This window comes from Penicillium macrosclerotiorum (genome assembly GCF_028827735.1).
Source record: "Penicillium macrosclerotiorum strain IBT 26536 chromosome Unknown utg000006l_segment0_segment0, whole genome shotgun sequence".
Lineage (NCBI taxonomy): Eukaryota > Fungi > Ascomycota > Eurotiomycetes > Eurotiales > Aspergillaceae > Penicillium > Penicillium macrosclerotiorum.
The window spans coordinates 1,996,051-2,012,246 of record NW_026643085.1 but is presented as its reverse complement, the minus strand read 5'-3'; the positions used below and the strand labels follow the sequence as shown (position 1 = coordinate 2,012,246).

At 48.8% G+C, this 16,196-nt stretch overlaps 5 protein-coding genes across 5 annotated transcripts; 2 read left to right on the top strand and 3 right to left on the bottom strand.

Moving 5' to 3' along the window:
- Positions 1 to 761: 761 nt before the first annotated feature.
- Positions 762 to 2,888, top strand: N7462_006005 (uncharacterized protein; the record flags this gene model as incomplete). The annotated part of the gene is made up of 1 exon (XM_057077723.1): positions 762 to 2,888. The coding sequence occupies one exon, from the start codon at positions 762 to 764 to the stop codon at positions 2,886 to 2,888; it is 2,127 nt and encodes a 708-aa protein (XP_056933303.1).
- A 696-nt stretch (positions 2,889 to 3,584) lies between these two features.
- N7462_006004 (Laccase abr2) lies at positions 3,585 to 5,487 on the bottom strand (the record flags this gene model as incomplete). The annotated part of the gene is made up of 3 exons (XM_057077722.1): positions 3,585 to 4,641; positions 4,693 to 5,167; positions 5,244 to 5,487. The coding sequence occupies 3 exons, from the start codon at positions 5,485 to 5,487 to the stop codon at positions 3,585 to 3,587; spliced, it is 1,776 nt and encodes a 591-aa protein (XP_056933302.1).
- A 1,181-nt stretch (positions 5,488 to 6,668) lies between these two features.
- On the bottom strand, positions 6,669 to 9,251 carry N7462_006003 (putative homeobox and C2H2 transcription factor; the record flags this gene model as incomplete). Its single annotated transcript, XM_057077721.1, has 1 exon — positions 6,669 to 9,251. One exon carries the CDS (start codon positions 9,249 to 9,251, stop codon positions 6,669 to 6,671), a length of 2,583 nt encoding a protein of 860 aa, XP_056933301.1.
- Positions 9,252 to 12,444: 3,193 nt separating this feature from the next.
- N7462_006002 (SDR family NAD(P)-dependent oxidoreductase) lies at positions 12,445 to 13,405 on the bottom strand (the record flags this gene model as incomplete). The annotated part of the gene is made up of 4 exons (XM_057077720.1): positions 12,445 to 12,638; positions 12,688 to 12,789; positions 12,840 to 13,072; positions 13,122 to 13,405. The coding sequence occupies 4 exons, from the start codon at positions 13,403 to 13,405 to the stop codon at positions 12,445 to 12,447; spliced, it is 813 nt and encodes a 270-aa protein (XP_056933300.1).
- Positions 13,406 to 14,377: 972 nt separating this feature from the next.
- N7462_006001 (putative CUE domain protein) lies at positions 14,378 to 15,832 on the top strand (the record flags this gene model as incomplete). The annotated part of the gene is made up of 1 exon (XM_057077719.1): positions 14,378 to 15,832. One exon carries the CDS (start codon positions 14,378 to 14,380, stop codon positions 15,830 to 15,832), a length of 1,455 nt encoding a protein of 484 aa, XP_056933299.1.
- Between the last annotated feature and the right edge of the window lie 364 nt (positions 15,833 to 16,196).

The window sequence follows — 16,196 nt, the reverse complement described above, 5'->3', positions numbered from 1 at the left end:
ATATCTCATAAGTTTTATATCCAGCGAGTAAAAAAGACAATACTTTTTGAACCAATGTGGTAGGAATATGGTCTCGATTTAATTCTGAGGAAGTTTAGGATGATGTACCTGGACGAAATGAAATAAAAAATCATTATTTGAGTCACTCACCAAATAAGATGTTTTTGAAAAACCATCCAGGAGGCATGGCTAGGATTTTAGGACAAATATGCCTGAAGAGCTTTATGAGTATGATTTATAGCTGCCATCTTCAAAGCGGAGTATGTACCACTATCGGAGCAGTACGATAGTTGGTGCAAATAGGAGATGTTTCAAAAATGTGGTGAATGTAAATCCATATCCTTGGCTCTCACGGAAAACTCTTATTAGAGAGTTCACCGCAAATTCATGGCCCTCATTGGAATACGTGCTCGAGCTAGACCTTGATTCCCATGTACATCAAAATGCAAGCATGTAGTCCAGGCACTTTGAAATGGTTATGGGAGAAACCAGATAGTAATTTCTCCTCATCTTGTCAGCCTTATATGATTATTATCGAACACTCCGCGTCCATTATCTATTATCTTGTCTGGTATATATGCACTTGTGTACATATAGTCCTTGGCGGAGCCCAACGGGCGGTTGCCCGGAACAACGGGGCGGTGAGCAACTGTCAACACGCATCAGGCGAGTGCACTGCAGCAATGACATCGGGCATCATCACACGACCTCTTACACATTATTTTTCTTGTTTTGTCTTTTCGCTGCTCTATGTAACCTCCATGGCGAGTCTGAAGGATGACACTCGCCTCGACGCAGAGGTTCATGCCTCAGACCACATCTTAAGCCCTCAGCCCTATGCCCCTCCCAGCAAGGAGCTTCTGATGGCGTCCCTCGAGAAATCCCACCTGCCCAGTGAGGTCGAATCGACAATTGACGACGGCCAGATGTCAATGCAAAGCTATGAATACAACTCCTCCGGATCTTCAGCCCGGCACTCAACGAGCGACATCTTCGGCCGCGAAATGGATGACGAGTTGGATCAGCTGAAATCACGAGCATCCAGTCGCTCTTCATGGTCCTCTATTCCAGCGAGCGTTCTGATCCATCCCGTGGACCATCTCAAAGCCATCCCCTCGATGAATACGAGCATGAACATGAATACATTAGAAGAAGACGAGGCAAGCTTCGGCGGATTTGACGGCCCGCCGAGATCCATACGTACCATCCGACAACGCGAAGCAGCATTCCGTAAACCGAGCTCCGTGCGGGCAATGCAGATGCATACCGAAGATGAAGCAGATGAGGACGATTATATGACACTGCCGAGACGTCGGCCTGGCATGCGGTCGCCTGGCTCGTCGCCCCTCAAACGTTCACCCTATTATTCTCCCAACGCATCACCCAGCAAGCCGAAACCGAAGAAGGAATACCCGTTAGTGCTACTGCACTGCACGTTGCTCGCCCCCTCCCTTCCAGTTCCTAGTGCGTCGGAGCCCCAGAACCAGAAGATCGTTGAGGAAGTTCTGCCGTCACAATACTGGAAACGATGGCGGCGGCTCCAGGAGAAAGTCGGTTCGGGGGTCCTCCGTGACCGCGGCGTTCTGATCTCTCATCCCGAGGATTTGTACGATGTGCTGGAGGAGCGATTGCTGGAGAGCCTCGAGCTCCAGCGCGCACGCCTCCACCAAGGCCATTTCATCGCCCACGAAGACAGTGGCCCCGGCTCGGAGGGCGAGCTCTCTGATCACGGGGAGAGCGAGACGGATGGTGAGCAGGGTGACGAGTGTCCCGACTGCGGCGGGCGTGTCCTGCGACATGATGATATCAATCGCAAATGGGAAATTCGAGTCTTCGCAGCGAATGGATTGATGCGTGCCGGTGCATGGGCTGCAGCTTGGAAAGAGATGGAGAAAGTTGATGTCGAGGTTGGACTCTGGCTACCGTCGGATGTGCGACGTGCGTTGGAGAAACGACTTTCAGAGGAAGCCGTCACCACTTCTATGGAAGAATCTCCTTGTTCGCCAAAAGTGGATAGGCTGTCTGATCTGGATGTAGATCCACAGAGGCCTTTTGTTCAAACGCATTCCAGGAACTTGAGTGGCGTGAGCTCCTTTCAGCCAAGTAATTCTTCTACTAAACCAACCCTGGGGGAAGCTATACCTGATCATACAGAGGTAAAACAGCAGAAACCAGAGCATGAAATTGCTCTTGGAACTCTGCTCATCAATTATATCCGCGTCTTAGCCGGAGATAAGCGCAATATTGCTTTATTGGTCATGAGTATCCTGACAGTCTTCCTCGCTATTGGATCTCAAGCCCAGCAGCAGCCTCTTCTCCAGGTTATACAGTCGTTTGCTCCCAATCCAATTCAGACACTTCAAGCACCAATTCTGGATCGAGTTATGCCATCGCAGTCGACTATTTCGGTACCACCTTTCATACCAGCGACCGAAAGCTTAGTCGATAGCATCGTACCCACTTCGAGTACAGCTGTTTCAGCGTCAATACTTGGACAATCGGTTTTCTCTCGGGTAGAGGAGGCCCCAATACGCTCTGTCATAGCCGAACCTGAAATTGAACTGGTGGACCCTGAGCAGACTGTCTCATTCATTGCATCAGAGCCATCCGAGACAATCATTGAACACGGGCAGCAAGAAGAGTCCCAACCTAAGCAGCCCGAATCTATGGATCCCCCAGTCGAGCTTCGGGAAGAAGAGGCTCATCACACCGGACCAGAGCCAACGATGTTGTCTACCACATCAGAGCCATCCGATTTAGTCAGTGAACCTGAGCAATTGGAAGAGGCTGGGCTTGACGATCCCGATGCCCTGAATCCGCAAGCTGAGGCTCTTGAAAATGAGGCCCATCCTGCCCAGCCCGAGCCCGAGCCTGCCCCCGAGGAATAGGAGCAATGTATCAGCAAGATTTTCCCAAGGAATACACTCTCTCTGGAAGAGAACATACGAATATTTGATTTTATTTACGACTGGAACGACATGAGCTGAGACGTTTGATATTGATTGATGTGGAAGTGAATTTCTATTTTCTCTCGCTATTTACTTGGGGCGTGTGTCGATGTTATTTAGCCAGCTAGTCTCTCATTTGATTCCAATCTGATTATTTTGGAGGTATACATATACTAGCGTCGACAATTAGAAAGGAATCAGTATAGTATATGGTGCGAACAAATCTCTGCAATACCTTCCCAAACCATAACTCAATCTACCATCACGTGCCATTTGATTCTTCCGTGCTCTCAGTATGTTGCTTCTGCTCAGTTTTTGGTGAGGTGCCTTCGGATATATCCAAGTCTAGACCGGAATACAAATAGTTCTGCCCCCAAGCCTTTAGACAGGATTTAGGTTTTAGTTAGCAACTACCGTCTCTTATGAACTATATCCATTTGATCAAGTTATTGCTGCCAGTAAAAATAATTTCCAATTTCACTATCAACTGGCTGCTCAAACATAATTACCAAATCATTCAGTCCACAGCGCCTAGCGACGTCCTATCATATAAACAAGCACACGTGCCACAAAACCTCACGTACAAAGCTCTCAAAAGTCACACCACTTAAAACCATTTTTTGCCTGATCCTATTCTTAGTAACCGGAATCATACAGGTACTGCGGCGGAATTGTCGGCCAGACATCAACCCCATCCAACATCGCCAGCGCCATACCCCCGCTCTGATGAACCTGAATATGGCAGTGCATCAAAAAGGCGCCCGGATTCACAACCTGATATCGAATCACCAGCCATGTCGGGCCCATCACAGCCACCGGTGTCGGCGTGGTATCTCGGATCGGGGGATTGACTAGATTGAACGAGCCGGGGATGTCCTGCACGGCCGCCGCCACAGATGCATACCCAAACGTACCGGAGCCCTGGCCAATCACAAAATGCTTGTTCGAGTGCTTGTGGATCGGGTGCGCGGGCTGCAGCGGCTGGTCGACTTGCAGCACCAAGTCAACCCAGGAGCCGTTGGTGGTACGGATGATCAGGTCGCTTGGGATGGCGGTCTGGTTGAAGAGGAGTGGCTGGGACTCTTCGAGCTCGAGATCGTAGCTGCTGTTTCCGAGGGTCCAGCGGTACGACGCATTGTAGTGACCGATGGTGAGGAAGTAGGTTGCGTCGATGCTGGTGGCGGGTGTGATGGCGGGGAAGGGGATGATGGCAGTGTCGTTGGAGAAGACAGTGTTTGCGGTAGCGTTGCCGCCGGTCAGGTTGATCCAGGGGTTTGAGTCGCGATTGAGGTTATTCGGGGCTTTGTATTGCAGAATTGCGGTCGTGTTGAGGATCTGCTGGGGGCTGCCGCTCACCATGCGGATTGTATAGTTGCCGGTGGTCTGGTCGAGCGGGACAAGGACGGAGTAGCGGTTGGAATTGGGGATATTGATAGCATTCACGGCAACCGGCTCAACATATCGGCCGTCAATAGCATATATCCACATCGTATGCTCGTCGATGGAGAAGGTAAGGTGTAGCAGGCCGGCGGCGCTGGTCAAGTCCAGGCTCACGTATTGCTGGGATGGGTCGACGCTGACCACATGTTGGGGCCCTTGAGAGGGCGTACATCCGGAAAACATTGTGGGTGGAATGGCGGAGATATTATGGCGGAAATCTCCCTGTGCAGCTGTGAGTTCGGGAGGAAAGCATCTAGTGAGTGGGTTAGGGCACATTGGCTAGTGATATAGAACGTGAACTTACGCGATATCGGTCAGGTTCAAAGTCCCCAGGGCCGCTCTTTGGTTTGGCGTCGTCAACGCATTAATCTCATCTTGAGAAAAGCAAGTGATCGAGCCTTTGCCATTGATCAACAGAGAATTGGCACAGATCGAGTCAAGACCTGAAGCTTCCTCGGCACTCCAGATTTCTTCTGATGTCAGCAGACGCCAATCAGATAGTATAAGGGGGGTAGTCTGTTTCTCCGCCTCAATCATGGCCTGTAGCTGCGTGCTATTGCTAGTAATGAGGCTGAACGGTCTATCCTCCGAGCTGGAGGGCGTGATATAGATCGGGCCATATAGACCATCTTCCAGCTGGCCGCGATGATGGGCATGATAGAAATAGGCTCCGTATTGCTTGGCTGTCCAATGATATAGGAATGCATCGCCATCTTGTATGACCCGCTGGGATACTCCAGGAACCCCATCGGACCAAGGAGTTCCGATCTGCTCAATTCCTGAAAGTAAAACGAGTTTAGCTGAGTATATGAAGAGACCCTTATCAACATTGTGGTGAGCAGAGGTCACCCTTACCATGAAAGTGTACCGTGACATTGAATGGACAGCAATTGATGACCTCGAAATACACATCATTGCCCTGTTTCATTCGCAGTTCCGGTCCAGGGTATTGCCCATTGGTAAGGATCACCTCGCGTGTGACCCCTGCAACCGTGTAGTTTTCCCACGTTAGGTTGATCGTGAAATTCACCGTAGCAGCGAATGCCCGGTTTACAAGGAATAGAAATACAAGCAGTAAATTACCCATGGCGGTTGTCATGGTGACTATATAAATAACAAATCAGAGTATAGAGCAGAGCCTGTGTGGCACGATCCTGCTCATGGACTTCCATTGATTATATAGAAGGCCATGGGAGCCACAGAGATCCGCAGAGATCCTCTCATGAATGATCTGAATCATGATCCTGGCTAAGGTGTCCAATATACGCCCTGCGGTTGCTCGCATGGTGGGTATAGAGCTGCTGTCTGTTACCTGGCTGCTCGATCCATCAGAGCTGAGGAAGATCTGCTCCCCGACTTGTCGGTCGGGGACCATGGGATTTGACAGCGATAGCACACGGTGTGATCAGCCCGCTCGAATGCCGTTATACCTCAATATATTATACTAGGATCCTGCTACTGCCAAGCCAATCATAGGAGTGGGTGTTTTGGTGGCGTCGGCGCGGGATCTGATTACTCTACTCCGCCCATCTCGATCAGGGAAAGGGCCATTTGATGACAGAATGGCATTTCAGATGTCGGGCAGATCAATAGCTTGGTGAACGATGTAATTGGGTGAAAAAAAAGCAACACTGCACGGTGATGAAGGCTGAGGTTCTGCAGGCGAGGGTAGTTCGTCCAGCCCTAAAGGTTGCGCTCGAACGAACCTCGGCCCACGCGTAAGTGGTGAAGGAGTAACAAATCAGACATCAGAACAGCAACCTGCCTGATCCATGAACCCAATTCCAGACTGAGTATAGTATGTCTCGGCACTCTGCCGGTTAGATAGGCTGCCAATCAAGATAATAGGGTTCGACAGAATTAAAAAGTTGGTCGCGATCAGTATCGGATGGGGTATGAGTCAACCAACCAGTAGCCACCGGCACGAAAAGTCGGCAAAGCGCCATTTCGGAATTGGCTGAATCTCCACGTGTGTACGAAGGTGGATCAGGTACACGATCGCCAAAGCGAATAGGACGAGATGCTCAGAGGCCCCAAGCGTAAAACAGGGCGTGTGGGAAGGGTTCGATTCCAAACCCAACTACCCACGACGAGTATGAAGTGTGGAAGGAGAAGACAAATTACTGAAGTTTGAAACAAAGATTCATTTAGTATATCATTAAATAACCAAATTATTTATCCTGGCTCTGCCAATTTGACCATTATATCCGAAAGAACACGTGAAACTTTTACCAGTTCAAATCAAGCCGGCATGCATCGATGTAATATCCATCACAAAAATCAGAAACGCCCAGAATCATCGTGAAATGCACGTAGCCCAGATTGGGCAGCATCTGACGCAGGAGGACAGTCCTCTTGCGAACTAATCCCAGCCAATGGCACTGGAAGAGGCACTCCCAATACCGGCTGAGCCTGCGACGTTGGATCCAACCACACCTGCTTCCCCTTTCCTTCATACCCAACCGATACATCCAAAGAAACGTTGTCCATTTCGGGTGGTGTGAGATCACTGTAACTGTCGTTGAGGCGTTGCAGGAATTCCGGATCGAACCCCATCTGCACGAGAGGATCAGGTGCTCCTCCTGGTGCAGGTGCAGATGATGACGAGGCTGGGCCCGCAAAACTACTGCTCCAATCAGAGGCGAACGCAGGCACCCCGGCGGAGACCATCCCCGAACTACCAGCATAACTTCCAGATAGACTCCCGGGGCGACTGGCCGCAGCAGATGAGAAACCAGTTTCGGGGTAGGCGGGGCTTCGTAAACCGGGGCTAGAGACTGCGGGACTAGGAAGCGCGCCAGGACAGACCGTTCTAGCCAGAATGTTGGTTTCTCGGGGCGGGTGACGCAGACCACCTTGGACGGCGAAAGGGGGTTGCAGTCCAAGATCCGAGAATTGAATGGTATCGTTGTTCACTGTCGACGCAATTCTGGTCTCTCGTTTCAAGATAGCCAACCAAAGAGGATTATCGGCACAAGTCTGATTCCAAGGATCATCGCAACCGTAGATCACTCGACGAGCTTCTGCCTGCAGCATTTCGTCTGTCGGGATGATCCCTTGGGCAGTATGCTTGTGAATGTATGCAGTAAGTTCACGTGAGAGGCGAAGATAGCAATTGGCATCATCGGGTACATTCAGCTGCGGGGATGTTTCATCCCCTTGAGCCTGAGCAGTAGACCAAGGGTCGAGAGATCTCCACTCATAGTCAATGAGATACGGGGGGATGGCATTTTCGACGCGCTCTTGGATCCAAGGCTCGAAACCCCAATCACCTTGCCATTGAGCCATGCTGGCACCATTTTTGAAGTGTCCAGCAAGATGGTCGACTCGATCTTTCCAAGTGTGCAACACGGAAAAACAGAATCCACATCGAGATGTAATTTCGGTGATGCTACTTTGCCATTTCTCCATACAGGGTTGGAATTTGGTATTGTGCATCAGGCGAAGGTGCTGATTGAGATGATCTTTGCGATAGAAGGTCCTTTCATGGGGCGACTTCTCTTGACAATTGATATAGTTGTGGGTTTCCAAGTGCTCTCTATCAGGATTAGTGGCTGGGCAGAAGACACAGCGAAGTATACCATTCTCCTCGGTGACTCCCCCGTGAGGGGAACAGGTCCACTTCTCTAGTATGAGATGCATTGATTTTTCATGGCGTTGCCAATCATATTTCGCCGTGAAGGAATCAGTGCAGAAAGTACATTGGAAAGGACGAACGGCCTTAGCCTTCTGATGGTTGAAAGTATTGACAGGCAATGATGCTTTTCGACGGCGACGGCGTTCTTTACGATCCATTGAGCCGAAGGAAAGGGAGGATCTATGGGAGAATGCAGAAGCAAAAGAGAGGTCAGAAATAGATGACCGACTAGTATCCACGCTACTGGCCGAGGCACTATATCTTTTATGTTCTGAGCTTGCGTGGCTTGACTCATTGGTGCTGGACCCGGGGCGACGGGGCCTCACGTGACCGGATGGGGTCGGGCGTTGGCGCGGAGGTTCGAAGGGTGGATTGGCCAAGGCACGGTTAATATCACTGATCGTGGCCGGTTCGTTCTCTGGAGGGGAGTACTTCCAACGTTCAAGAGGGGTCATGAGCGCAGGATCCTTGGGGTGCGGGTTTGAACCGGGAATATCGACTGCTCCAGGGATGGGCGACTGAGTGCCAGAAGATGGGCGCACTTTGCCGCGCCGACGAGCATTGGCCAGCCAGTTGGAGATTTGAATACGTGACAAGCCGGTATTCTGCTTCAATTCATCCTTCTCCGTCTCGGTGGGATAGGGATTCTCGTTGTGATCGCGTAGCCAATTTTTCAGAATATTGACGGCCTTGCGAGGGAACCGACTGCTGCTGTTCTTCCGGGAGCGCGAGTCAGACTCGTCACCAAAGGCCCCATAGGAAACAGACTTCAATGCTCTCTTCCCGGTCAGACTGCCGGTCGGGATGTAAGCATTCTCTGACACAGGATGCAATGTTTGAAGAAATTTGCCCGGGACTTTGGCATGGGTGAAGCTGCATTCACGGTAGAGGGAGATGCAGCAGGTGCAACCATTCTGCATCACTCCTCGTTTGGCAATAAAACAGTCGAGGCCCATTCGTCGGCAAAAGTCACAAGGCTCCTGCGCTCGGAACATGGGGTAGACTCCGGTATCCTGATCGGGGCCGACAGCATCATCGATGTACTGGTCGGCGGCCTCCGGGATAGGACAGTCATCAGGAAAGGCCAGCGACGGGTCTTCAAGCAATGAGTCGAAATTGGCGGCCCGCTCTTCGGGATCATCAAATTCGAGATCAACCGAAGCGACATCGCTACAGTGATTCGACTCGTGGGCCGACGAGGCGCCTTCGAAATCAAAGTATTCCATAACGAGCGGGCACGGCGACACTGCCGTCAGAGGAACAAGGGCTCTGCGGGCACTCTGCGGGCACTCTGCGGGCACAGGCTTCGAAAAGATCAACTCCGAGGATTAAAAATCAAGAGGAGAATACCGAGTAAAATAACACGAGGAGCTTGGGGAGGACACGAAGAGTCGGTCTGGAAGGGAAAAAAAAAGCGTGTCCTTGGTCCGGGGTAGACGCAGGACTTGGGCGGCCCAGGGACGTCTGGGTCCAGCAAAGTGGCCCGAGGATCGCAGATTGGGACCGGTCGGGGGTGAATAATCAGCGTGTGGAGCGGAGCAGTGCTTTCCCCCCCCCTCCCCGAACTCGCTGGGGCCGCCAACTTGCGCCCCTCGTCTGATTCGAGCTGACCTCCGGCCGGGCACAGAGTAGATGGTGAATTTGAATTCCAGCTCAGTTCACTCCATCGGTCCCTCTCTTTCCCTTTGGTTGGTTGATGATATACGAAGGGTCAAGTACGAGGGACCTGGGTACGGGCGCTCCGAACAGGCCATGAGGCGCGAATGACTGATAAGCCGATCAGTTATAGAGGAATGCCATTGGATGGCGTGAATGACATGAATGCAATGCGAGAGTGGCTTCCCCCGGCTCCGGAGGCTCGTATAGACACGCGACGTCATCTTCGAAACCCACGAACCAAAGCACGGTGACGGGGTCCGGAGAAAGGGACGAGGTTCCGAGTGATCAGAAGACGATGCACTTTCCACGCCCTGCGGACGACAGCGTTAAACCCGTTTGGGTAAGGCCGCGCGCGGGCGGGGGCTTTTCACCAGCTTAGTTCGTCTTGGCTTCCTTCGCGCTCAGGATGCCTGGGATTATCTCGACTTCCATTCGCGGACTGCCCTTCTCGAAAGAGGTTCCTTCATGCTTTTTCTTTTTCTTTTATTTTTTTTTGGGGGGGGGGGGGGGGGGGGTTCTCTCGTCGCTGCTCCACGATCTACTCCTCATATGGCAGGTCTGATACAGACCCTGTTCGCGCGATATCGGAGTAGCAGTCCAAGAGAAAGAGAGCGACCATGTACATAAATATATGTTCCGATGTATCAACGGCTAACTAGAAGGAGCGATACTCCATTGTCTGCGCAGGACACCACTTCACGAGGCTTTTTCTCTTTTTTTTTTTTCTTTTTTTTCTTTCCTTTTTCGCCTAGCGATCGAAGATCAATCGCGGCTATCAGGATGCAGCACTTCGGCCCGAAGGTAGCCCGCCCATTCAAGGAATCACTCAGGTGCTCAAGGAGATCAATTGCAATGGCCTGTGTCCAAACTATTTCCATAGAAAATTCGAAGATTGCATTCTTTATATTGAAACTATTCCTGAACTCCCTCTCAGTAGTCTCTATCGATCCCATGGGTGGCCTTCACATACTCCAGTCATCAAATATCCGCCAAGATCGAAGTGAGTCAACGGCCTAGCCGCTCCAGGGATTCGGCACTGTCCCGAGAAGGCGCCCCTCCAGGCCCGATCCTAGCCGCTCTTCCAGAACCTGCCAGCAGAATCGCGAGAAAAGTCAGGGTTTGCATTCAATGATCATAGATTCTTGGGCATTTAAATAATCAAAAGTTAGGGATGCTTGATCCGTAATACCATCTATGAACATCTGCGGGCCCCTCTTTTCTTTGCCTTTTTTCATTTTTTCCCCCCTACCTTTTTTGGCCTTCTTCCAAGGCCGCCCTATACCATTCATGCATTTCGTGCACTTGTAAGATCTAAGATTTCCGCGAAGGACTAGATCTTTCCTAAGCGGCGTAAAAATAATTCTATGGCAATAAGGTTAATTAAGGAAAATTTAGTTTGGCTTTTACCTAGAATAGGGTTTAATTTTCTGGAGACCCCCGTCGACCTTCAAATCCAAACTATAGGATCGGGCTTCCACATCTTTCTTTTGATGGAAAACTCGTGACATGGAATAAATCTGTTAACTTCAGTCTAGTCGAGGTCAATTTTCACGAAGTGGCTTTGCATGATGTCTCTCATGATTCAATACCCCTGAGCTCATCTTGGTTATTAACATCATGAACACCCACCTACATCTTGAAGCATTCATTTATATATCTGCACTTGGATATAGCTATATGGACAACGTATACGTGTTTGTGGATAGAAGGTGCGATAAAGAATATGACTTACGCATGGAGTAATATTCACTTGGTCGGATCATATATATTTAGGTTCGTTAAACAACCGTGCATAGGACAATACGAAGGTAAGAAGAAAAAAAGAAAGAAAGGGAATAAAATGCGGCGATTTTTCTCCAGTCGATTTCATATACGCTTTTTGACTCAACCGCAAAACGTGCTCGTAGAGATATGTCATTAAGTTGTTCCTCCTTGAGGTAAAAAGCTCACAAATCCATTGATGATGGCTTGAATAGTTGATGGAACCCAGAACTTGCTTGATAAAGATATTTGATGATTTTCTGTTGCCTACTGTTGGTGTGATATCTGTTGGAAGGTAGGCCGAGGATGTAGAGGACGTCTTTTTGGACGGGATGTGTGTACTAATCACTAAATAGCATGTCACTACCCATTGCAGTTAAATGCTACAACGGTCTTAACAGAATTAAATCCAACTGCTTAGTAACGGGCGTGTGGCTTAATGGTAGAGCGCTCGCTTTGCATGCGAGAGGTCCGGTGTTCGATTCACCGTTCGTCCATCATTTTTTGTGGATTTGGATTTTTCCGCCCCCAAAAAGCTATGCAATCATCAAATCCAATATGTGATTGGAACGCTAACAACGGATTGATATTCTTTACACTTCATTTTCATATTAGTTGTGGCATTCTTCGACCTATCTGCTCCCCTAGCTTTTGTTAGGAAGCACAATCCAACATCTCGGCTCTCGTGTAGACTTGTAATCTCTCTCTCGTTCCAAACCACCGCTTGCTCACACATCCTTCAGTAAATCAAGAGTACTAGAATAGAATCTTTTCAAATCATCATAAAACATATCACCTGTATCGGATGCTAGCAAGTTGCCTGTTGTTGGTACAGTGATATTACTAGTGATAGTAGATCGTCTGCAAGTGGTAGGGGCTGATCACTGGTCGTTGAATGCATAATTTGAAAATTTCAAGCCACTTTGATATATTAAGTACGAATGATGTTTCAACTAAGAAAGAAATTCATGACAACTAATCATGGACCTCGCTATAAAATTATCGTGCGGTGTAGCCACCGTCAACAGGAAGGGATATCCCAGTAATCCAGCTCGCATCTTCACTTGCTAGGACGACAGCAGCGTTAGCAATATCGCTCGGCATGCCGGGGCCGTTGAATGGATGTTTTCGTTCCAAGTCCGTTAAAGAAGTCCCCCTCTCAGTCGTCTCCTTGAAAATTGCGGTTTGGGTATCTATCAATATAAGCCTCATCTACTGACTGAAGTTAGCGATTCAACTCACAGCCTGGACAAATGGCGTTAACATGAATTCTGGATGAAGCATAGTCTAGTGCTACTTGGCGAGTCAGACTACTGACAGCTCCCTTGGACGCGCAATAAGATGCTGTCAACGGTTAGTAAATATGGATTCGATAATTGACATGCTGAACATACGGTTGTATTGCCCTCCGATCAAGGCCATGATAGAAGATATATTGATGATCCAACCACGATCTCCGGACTGGTGAGGCTCTTGTGCAAGCATCTGTGCAGTAGCATATTTGCAGCCTAGAAAGACTGATTTCACATTTATTCTCATGGTTGTATCCCACAAGTCTTCGCTGGTCTCGTGGCATTTTGCACGGGGGTTCAGAGCTTCTAGACAAACGCCAGCATTGTTGACCATTCTTCCAAATTTAGTTTATATCTTTTGGGCACATGACAACTAAAACTTACATATCTAATCTTCCATATTCAGTTATGGCAGCTTTGACAAGGGCTTCCATTTCATGCGCAACGCCGACATCGGTGCGGATGAATATCGCATCTCCTCCATTCTGCTTGATTAAATCATGTGTATTGATGTCATTTTCTTCTATGCCTTCCAGGCGAGCGGAGGGTCTTAGATCCGCACAAACAACCTTGGCTCCTTCTCTGGCATACCTTAGAGATATAGCACGGCCAAGTCCCGAAGATGAGCCAGTCACAATACTAACTTTGTTGGACAGACGTGGGCTCATGATGAGAGAAGGGTACACTATATAGTGAACCAAGGTAAGGCTGGACCTGGAGATAATAGAAATGATAGAAAAGAGACAAGAATATAAAAAAGAGAAGAATTTGTCTGATTTTCTGCCTTCTGCGAGCGGGGTAGTCTCATATACATCGACCCTGAATCCCCCTGCAGACCGCCATTTCCCCACAACAAAAGATCTAAGCAATGAAACATTAGATTCTCTTATAGCGCACTCTTGATCGGGAAGCATATCACTCACACGGGGAAGCTCCGAGGAATCTCAGAGAGGGGTTGGCTTCATATTAGAGTATCGGAGTTCTGTCCACCGATCCGCCTGTCGATGTATAGGGTGTCTGTCAACCGGGCGGGGAAAGTAGTACCAAACCCCCATGGTCCACCAATCAAATATCATCTAAAGAATCCAGCATGCCTATGCTTTGGACTGAAAATGTGGCCTACAACATGTCAATTGGATTAATGCCACTCATATCCTAGTCGTGCTTTTCCTTGGCTGCGTTGCCGCGTTCTACATCAAGTTGCAAGTCCCAACCACAATCTGGTCTACTTCTTTTGGACTGGAATAGGTATCACTGCCGGATATCATCGCCTTTAGTCATAAAGATTATACGAGATGTGAGTTTTATTGCCACTGTCCCCCCAAAATTATACCTTGAACTACTGACCTATAGCTTGCTTGCTTCCGGTGTGGGGTGTCTACTTGTAGGCTTTGAATTTTTATGACATGTATCGCGCATTCGAAATGTTTTTAATACTACAGCACCTGAAAATAGTCGTATCTGATCTCATTTTGAGCTACTGGCCTTTCGAAATCAGATCATTGAATCTTCTCAGTAAAGGCAGCTTTGCTTTGTGATTGGCCAGTTTCATGCAAATCATGTGCTGATAAGTTCTGCACGTGTGATAGCGCAATCTGGGTTGAGATCCGCTCTTCTTCTTGACAAATCCAGTGTTTGCCATGGAGTCATATTTTCCGACGAAGAAAAAGCGGTTTCTACAGCAAGAAGATGGAGAGGCTGCACTGGGACAGTTTCAGCCATCAAGTGACTCCAACTCAGAACGGCTGGAAGAATCAACAGATATCAAACTTGCGATGTTGATGTCATTGTTCCCAGATAATAAGGCCGATGATCTTTTAGAACTTCTTGTTTCCTGTGGTGGTTCGGTTGATGCTACCTCGGCCTTACTCTTTAAAAATGATTTGGCTACAAAGACACCGTCAAAAAAGCGACCAGCACCTACTGACTTCACACCCGCCATTCAAACGTCTCTCTCATCACACATCCTCACTTCGGGAGGAACCAACTCGGCGAAACGAATTCTACCGACTAAAAAGGGAAAGACATTACATCTTTTCTTCCCGAAGGATGTTGCAGCCTACACGCCGTGTACAATAATACATAATTTCCTGCCTGTGGATGAGGCAAACGCACTTCTGACCGAGTTGCTGGATGAGTCGAAGCATTTTTCACGATATGAGTTTCAGCTTTTCAATCGAACTGTTCAAAGTCCTCATACCTCCAGCCTTTATGTCTCGACGCCAGAAGAATATCGCCAGCAGACGTCAGAATACACATATGGTGGCACATATCGGTCGGATGTTCGACAAGCCACTCCGCATTTACGGAAAGTATCGCGAAAGGTTCACCATGTTGTCAATGACGAAATCCAGAAACGCATAAAAAATATTAATACAGATGGGAAAAAGCTCAAATATCAGTCCTCGAAGGAGTGGCAGCCAAATGCAGCCTTTGTCAATTGCTACGATGGACCCGCTGAGAGCGTCGGCTTCCATTCAGACCAGCTCACTTATATTGGGCCACATCCAGTTATTGGAAGTCTAAGCTTGGGTGTGGAACGAGAATTCCGGGTGCGCCGAATCATTCCGCGAGATGAAGAAGACCAGGAGGAGGATGGAGAGGAAAAATTCAATACCTTGAAACCCAACGATCTCTCCAATAACGGCAAGGCCTATAAGGCATCCACTGCCCGGGCAGATGCGCAAGGGCAGATTTCCATTCATCTTCCTCACAATTCTCTATTGATTATGCACGCAGATATGCAGGAAGAATGGAAGCATGCGATCGCCCCGGCCAAAACAGTTTCCCCACATCCTATTGCAGGAACGCGACGAATCAACATTACGTATCGCTGGTATCGCGACACTTTGCATCCTAGATATACACCTAGGTGTAAATGTGGGCACCCCACCATTCTCAGATGTGCTCAACGAAAGCTAGAGACTCGAGGAAGGTATATGTGGATGTGCTATGCCGGTTATGCACCCGGGAAAGAGGGCTGTTCATTTTTCCAATGGGCTGAGTTTGATGACGACGGAGATCCAATTTGGACTCATAAAAGAAATGAAGCTGAGGTTACCTCGACATTGACCAATTTTGCGGCATCCCAATAGTTTATATCTGGACCCACTCAGAGCGTGCTCGTTTACGTTAATAGCAAACCGAATAAAAAGACCCTTGGCTGGACCGTACTTCTCCGCGACCCCCACTAAATCCCAGTAAAAATATCCCATGGGGTATTTGCAAAAATAAGACCAAGCTATGCGGAAGAATTCCACGATTTGATGGCCTAGTGAGTTCTTGTGATTGGGGCGAAGCGTACAACGGGCGGGGTATTCGGCCCTAAGGGAATGGAAATTGCCCCTCCCATTCCGCTTCCATAATTAGCGTTGCCAAAACACCCCACAATTCCAAGTCGCCTCTAGCCTCCTATCAGCTTGTAAGCAGTAGGAACACAAGCTGCAGGCCAAGGGAGCC